Raw genomic sequence first — 7,598 nt, forward strand, 5'->3', positions numbered from 1 at the left:
CCTATAATAAAATGCTTATAATCAAAATTATGTAAAAACTTTAAATACCTTAGAAAATTTAATTCCTAAAGTAATTTCCACTCCTAAAAACTAAAATTTGAACCTTTAACCTAACCAAACTAAACCCACATCTTCAACTCCTAAAAAAATAAAGTTTGAACCTATTACCTAACCAAAGCCACAAAAACCAGCCAGCATAGACTTAAGTTATATTTATTTACCTTGACCATCTATCGACTGTTAACGTATTAAATCATGAATGATGGCGTGTCTGAGCAAACAATGGAATTCAAAGTCTGAGTATGTTTGTTTGATTGATTGATTGAGCGAGCGACCGATGATTCGACGCCATCTTGAAAAAAAAAAGCCGATTGGGGAATCGCCATGTGTCGACGTGAGGACTTGAAAGCTTTCACGAGATTGCAATTTGCGAGGCATCCCATTTGGATGGTGACTATTGCTAGAAGGACGCTGAATTGTTCAACGTCTCCACTAAGTATTGACCACGCATCAAGATTGGTATCAGACGCGGGGGACCCACAACCAAAAGACTTTGAATTTTCCACTTCAAGTCTGGTCTCCAATGGGCCGTTATAGGCAGTACCTTTTACTTTTCCAAGTTCCTGGTCACGGCGGCGGCCGTTCCCTTGCCGCGAACCGAACTGAGTCTAACGACCTTCAATTCAAATTCAAGGCCCGCCATAAGGCCCGCCAGAAATTTCCACCCTGTAGATCCCTTTTAAGGGATCATAGCTTCTAGAGCCGCGACTATGTTAAAAATCAGGTTTGCCACGTCTCTCTCACTTCCCGACTCTTTAACCCCTTTCCCAACTATTAAATCTCAAATCACCACTGCGTTCTTGCCCTTCCACCCATTTCAAATTTTCCTGTTGGCCTTTTATTTTTTTACCTCTGCGAGATCTAAAAGCTTGCTTCTCCTGCAAGTTGTATTAGTTATCTAAATCATAGATTTCATTTTCGTTCCTTTTTTAGTCTAAACTCCTTTCCCACCACCACCTCCCTGCTGGCCTACCCATTTCAATTTTGCGTTACCCCATCTGAATTTATACCTCAACGCCATCCAAAATCTTAATTTAACGAGATCATGGATTTCATGTTCTACTTGGACGGCCAGTCCCTGCAAGAAATAATGAGAAGCATAGTCATACGTTTAGGCTGGACATATATTGCGCTCTGGTCGTTGGATCAGAACACACCGTAAGTTCATTTCCCCGTATTCTCATGAGTTTCTCCGTCATGAATATCAATAGAAAAACCATAAGCACATTATATTTTGTATCTAATTTATGGTTTTCATTTTCAGAGAGTTGGCATGCAAGGAAGGATGGTTTAACCCAGAAATGGAAACTGGATCCTCCACAGGCCAAAGTTTAGGCCAAACGCTTTTCAATGTGTACAAGCTTTGTCGCTTTGCTCTGGATGCAGGGTAAGTTTAATCCATACTCACAGATTACCCATCTCCGGAGGGATCTAAAAAGTCACAATTTTTTAGAACAAATTGGTTTTAACCTCGGATTTGTTACATGTCTAGAGGGGAGTCTAGATTTCAGTTATGTATATATATTGTGTTGGGAGGTTCTGCGTTAAATATGGGACTCCACCAGGTTAGGAGCACATGTTGTACTCCTGCCCCATTCACCCAACTTGATTTATGCAAAATGCTAGCAGAGTTTTAATGCAATGTAACGCATGGCTTCGATGCAGAGTTCCTCCAGCGGCATTTACCCAGCTTGATTTTTTACAGAATGTTAGCCGAATTTTAATACAATGTAACGCATGGCTCAATGCAGAGTTCCAGGTTTGGCATGGAATCAACCACCATACGTCTGGTTAACGGCAAATGAGCTCCTGCAATTCAGCTCCGACGAAAGCCAGCAAGAGTTTTACAGGGTAACATAATTAATTTTCTATTTCACCACTAGAGGATTCAAATTGTTATTTTTTCTGGCGCAATATTTAAAGCATATAAACGTTTTCGATGGTCACAAATTTATTGTTTCTGTGTTTCTATTTTGGAATCATGAATGCAGGTCGCCCATATTCAGGTGAGTGTTTATACTGCGTTCGTCCGTTTCAGACACGCAACAATTGATTGTGATTGATTGATCGGTAGGCTCCTTGTTGCTGCAACCCTGATATTTAGTTGTTTCATAGACTGCAGTGTTCATTCCCTGCAGAAGCGGTGTAGTAGAGCTCGGAACAACAAATTTGGTAAGACATTATATTATACGTCCCAGCTTATCTATGGGCCTAAATACGACTCTTCTGGATTTTGTTAATTCCATGGTTTGACATACAGGTTCAAGCGGATGAGCAGAACAAATTGCGAATTTCAAGCCTACTGCGTAGTCTAATGGTGTCACCCAATATTTCTGTCACCATAGCCATGCCCATGCCAGGGACGAGTATATCAACTTCATCGTGTTCCTCGTTGCCATCACGCTCCATTGACAGCCCTGAGAGTTCTTCCTTGGTGTCATATCTACAATATCCCACCATAACTACAACTGATCAAATGAATATACCCCCAGATACCCACCAATATTCTATGTCCACCTCGGAATTAGCTGGAGGATTTTATCCCCACCCTTCTTCCGGGCATTTGATCAGTGGCCATGATCATGAAACTACACTAGTTTACCAGCTAGGTTCTAATACTCAGCAAATTAGCGTCCCAGGTCTGCTGCTTTTCCCGCAAACCAGTCAGGCAAGCGGCTTCCCTGCCGCCTCCTCAACAACAAACATGATGCCCAGCGCATTTGGCATGTGGAGACCCCCTAGTAACTTGGTGACCCCACGGATAGTTGAGGGTCAGTACAAATTGAAGAGATGCCTATCAATTTTGAGGAATGTCCATGCAGAAAGACTGGCACAAGTCTCAATGTCTGGGAGCCAGAGACCACCAGGGGGGACGGTTTCTAGCAGTCAGGTTCATCATATGATTTCTGAGCGTAGGAGGAGGGAGAGACTGAAGGAGAGCTTTGAGGCATTGCGTTCATTCTTCCCTCGTGGCGGAAGGGTACGTTCTATTAGAATAATTAAGGTTTTTGGTGGTTGTAATGAAATGAAATTTTATGAACTTCCATAGACATTGGGGTTTATGGGATTTTAGGTATAATCTCTATAGCCGGTAGGTTTTGTCTTAAATTTTAGTTAGATGTAGCTACCAAAAAATGAGTTGTTGTTGTTGATATATTTGCAGAAAGACAAGGCTTCCATATTGGCTTACACGAGGGAGTATTTAACCAGTCTCAAGTCTCGTGTGGAACAACTTGAAGAGAGGAATAAGCAATTGGAATCAGAATTGAAGAAGTTCATGTCACGGGCTCAATCTCAGGAGGGTGCAGGCACCAGCATAGCCCAGCAACAATATGGCTCCACAAGCACTGAGGGCAAAGACAGCGCGGTGAGAGTTACAATATCAAAGATAGAAGGCAGCACTAGTACTAGTACTAGTGCGTCTGATGAAATGAGATTAGTGGTGGTGGTCGAGAATCCTACAAATACGATTGATTTGCTGATTGCGCTGCTGAAGAGTCTAAGAGAAATGGGTGTCCCACTAATTTCTATGGCCACCTCCACAACAAATGATGAAAATGATCCATCACGCCTGCAATTTCGGATGACTGCAACCATCAAATTGCAATTGCAAGATCAAGTAAGAAATATAGAAAATCATTATGTTTCTACAGATTGCCATTATCAAATCTATGTGTGTTAATATTTGTGATTTGGTGGGAAATCTGTAGGATGTGGGGCGGGTGAAGGAAGGGTTGGTGAGCGCTGTGAAGAACGATGGTGGACAGCCGCCGCCGCCGCCATCGTAATTTTGAATCGGGTCAATGGTCTCCAGGTCCATGCCCATCGCTTGTATTTTATCTAATCTCTAATATCATTCAATTCATTTATTCAAAGTCCGCCTTGATGCCTGGGCTGATTCAATTAGAATAATAGCCCTTCTAGTTTCACGGCTGGAATAGTTTTTGTAAGGGAAGAGTAAAGATTTAAAGAGTTGTTTACGTATGAATTAAATATTCTGTCCTCATATAAATATATATTGCATACCTTTTCACCTTAGCCCTGGATCTTTGGGAAATGGTGGCTATTAAGCATCTGACGAATTACAAATCTAATTAAAAAGATTCAGCTACAAGGTGAATCTATTTTTTGAACCTTAAAATGTCTCGATTGAATATTTTTAATCTTTTTCAGCGCGACCTTTTTGACACGCCTCCATAGTGTGTATGATTCTTTATAGATGTACTCAAGCTACACACGCATCTTCGCATAAAGCCAGAATTCACAAAACACATCACTAATTTGACTGACCTAACTCTCCCCTCAAAATCTGGACCAGACTTATCTTATTGGTTGTGTTTATGTGAATGGTAGAATTTACTTTAAACGTAGCCATCTCCATTGGATGATATTACTTTGATCGAAGTTCCTACAGTCTGGATTGATTATAATTTTCGCAAAACGCCAAAGGTTTCCTTCAAAGCATACCCTACCTAAACCACTCACAAATTGGAAAAGACATTCCTGTAACATCTGTCATAGGTTAACATGCTTCTGTAATGGAAACAAGAATTTGTAACTGAGCTACAATTGAGTTGTTTTGGGTTGTGTTCTTTGAGTTTTGTTCCTTCTCTTGCATTGTTTTGGGTTGTGTTCTTTGAGTTTTGTTCCTTCTCTTGCATTGTTTTGGGTTGTGTGAACTTTTGGCTTTGCTGTCTTGTTTTTATTCTGCTTTATCTTATACATTTACGCTTGTTATTTTCTGATTTGTCTTCTCCTTCTACACTTGTTTTTTTAATCCCATAATGTGTGGGAAGTCATTGTTCACTTTCAGAGTTAACAATGTTTTTGCATTTTCAGTGTCACTTTATTTAACTGATTTTCGATCAACAATTGTTCCCCATCTCCCATTGCTTTAGTAATTATGTTACCCTAGTTTTCCATTCTTTTTCCTCACAACAAAGAGCATGCGTATTCCACTAACAACTCTATTTAGAGTTGACATCGGCAATGTCAGAAAAACCGGATTCTAAATATATTTAGTTGGGTTATTATAAATAGTGCTCTAGTATTGGTTTATATGTAAGTAGAGAACATATACATATTTTGAAATATAGGGAATGGAGGGTAGCAAAAATAAAGATAAGCAAGTTCAAGGCTAAGTAAAGATGGAAATTGGAATCATGTTACATGAAGCAAAGGATTGCAATAACATTTAGGAGGTCCCACTTATACGGGAGATAATCTTTCTTGAGTGGGGATGGGCAAGTTTCGAGGATTATTGGATGGTTAATTATTATATTTTGTTTTTTAAGATAGAGGTAGTTTTAAATTACTTGGAAGACTATGTCATTTTTCTCACTACTGTAGTTGTATTATATAAAATGGGTGTGAATAGTATAATCAAGCAATGCATCATGGACCATAAGTGGGCATGAATTCTAAGGAAGATTCATAATAGGTATTAACATTTAGGAGTTTCACTTACGGGAGATAATCTTTCTTGAGTGGGGAGAGGAAAGTTTGGAGGATTATTGGATGGTTAATTATTAGATTTTGTTTTTTAAGATAGAGGTAGTTTTAAATTACTTGGAAGACTATGTCATTTTTCTCACTACTGTAGTTGTATTATATAAAATGGGTGTGAATAGTATAATCAAGCAATGCATCATGGACCATAAGTGGACATGAATTCTAAGGGAGATTCATAATAGGTAGTAGGCAACCACTATGAAGGAAAAGGCACTACTTGGGAATTGTTGCAACTAAGATTGTGGTGGCCCACAATATTCAACCGCACCAAGGAATATCTTATCGCTTGTGATATCTACTAGTGAATTGGGTGAAGGACACAGTCCAAGACAAGGGAGGCTTCCTTGGTAGGGTTTAGGAATCAAATAATCTAAGATTCTTAAGTTGAGTGACCCCTAAGGATCTTGCAATAAAAATATTCATTGGATTAGGATATGACAAACTAGGGTTTGCAATGGATGAACGAGTAAAGTCAAGGCTCAAGTTCAAGGGGCTTATCCATCAATCTAAAGGTTAGGGTTTAGCCTAAGGAGTCTCAAATAGGTTACTCGTACACATTGTATCAAGAAAAGCTCAGCGCTTCTATAAACTAGGGTTTTAGGGCAACAAATCGCAACAAAACTAGAGTTTACAACAACAACAAATTTAGCCATTAAAAATATGTGAAAATCACATGGAATGAAGGATAAATTTAAGAACTAAATTGGCATAAATTTATTACAAATTTTGATGGTTATAATAGCATATAACGACAAATAAAGAATGACATCAACCTAGAAAATGGTTGAAAATACATTTAAAAACCTTAAAATTTTAGCTTCTATAATGTACTTTCAAACAATCCCTATCCCTAAGGCATACGTCAACATGTTATTAAATGCTAACAATGCAAAATTTTGCTGAAACCTAACCCTATTTTACTATAAATTGAGATTACAAATGAATTTAGGGTATTATTTAAAAAGGGAAAAAAATGAATGCCACAAATGATAAGGACTAGTGCCTTATCAATCTAGGGAAAATGGAGTCTAGAATACAAACCAATCTAAATATTCATTTGGATCAATTCTAAATCCAAACAAACTAGGAAAATAAACTAACTTGTACTAGGGCTAATAAACTAACTTACACCAAGGTTTGCAATTTAGGTTCTCAATTTTCTGGATGATTAAGGGAAAGAAAAACTTATCTCTATTCCTCAAGTACTTGGAAGATCAATAAGGGGTAATGAAGCAACTATCAAAAAAACTAACTTATCACAAGAACATATATCCCATGGAACATAATACCAAGATAAAGCAAATAAACCAACTTACTTCACCATGCAACATCCAAGATTAATTATACGCCTCCATGAAAAGAGATCATATCAAATCTTGCTCTACTAGGCCTCCATTTTGCACTAGAGAGGAAAGATCACTAATGAGCAAGTGGATTAATCCAAGTGTGACAACTATCCAAGGGAAATTGACTTCCCTTTATTTATATGAGGGTAACCAAGTCAATTTTCTCTAAAATATACCTAAAATTCCTAAAGCATAATTAAATCCATGATACAAGGTGGATAGATCACAAGTTGAACCCTAGAAATAGCCAAATCAATGAAATAAGATAAAATCAAGCCCCAATTAGTCGACATGTTTGAATTAGATGTCCTCCAAAGGTGACATCATCATTAAAATGGTATGTCTCTCATGAAAAGGTGTAAGGAATGGTTAAATTTGGTAGGTTGGAAGGTATTTCTAATTGGAAAATCCCTTGGGGATTTCTAGTTTATTTGTTGGAGTTTGCACCCAAGCCTAAAAGCATTTAATATTTTAAATTTAATTATTGTTAGCTTAAATTGTCAAGCCAACTTAGGTCAACCAGCAAGGCAAAGAGGCACACCCCTTGGGTTTTCACACCCTTGCAAAAGTATTACAAGGAGATCAAGGATCATTCTTCTTGTGAGGAGCTAGAAGTGATCTAGCCACAAGAAGCAAGAGGAGAAGTAAGATTTACCTAGCTACAGGAGAAAGGAAGTGGGA

At 38.3% G+C, this 7,598-nt stretch overlaps 1 protein-coding gene across 1 annotated transcript; it reads left to right on the top strand.

Annotated features, from left to right (window-relative positions):
• The first annotated feature begins 877 nt into the window (after positions 1-877).
• LOC149185705 (putative transcription factor bHLH041) lies at positions 878-4,076 on the top strand. Its single transcript, XM_089412473.1, has 8 exons — positions 878-1,218; positions 1,325-1,447; positions 1,812-1,911; positions 2,052-2,066; positions 2,176-2,232; positions 2,321-3,040; positions 3,224-3,679; positions 3,771-4,076. The coding sequence occupies exons 1-8, from the start codon at positions 1,106-1,108 to the stop codon at positions 3,846-3,848; spliced, it is 1,662 nt and encodes a 553-aa protein (XP_089268599.1). The 5' UTR covers positions 878-1,105; the 3' UTR covers positions 3,849-4,076.
• The last annotated feature ends 3,522 nt before the right edge of the window (positions 4,077-7,598 follow it).

The sequence above is a fragment of the Pinus tabuliformis genome, chromosome 3_1, assembly GCF_031772625.1.
Source record: "Pinus tabuliformis cultivar Carrire ecotype Pingquan chromosome 3_1, CPIR1, whole genome shotgun sequence".
Classification (NCBI taxonomy): domain Eukaryota; kingdom Viridiplantae; phylum Streptophyta; class Pinopsida; order Pinales; family Pinaceae; genus Pinus; species Pinus tabuliformis.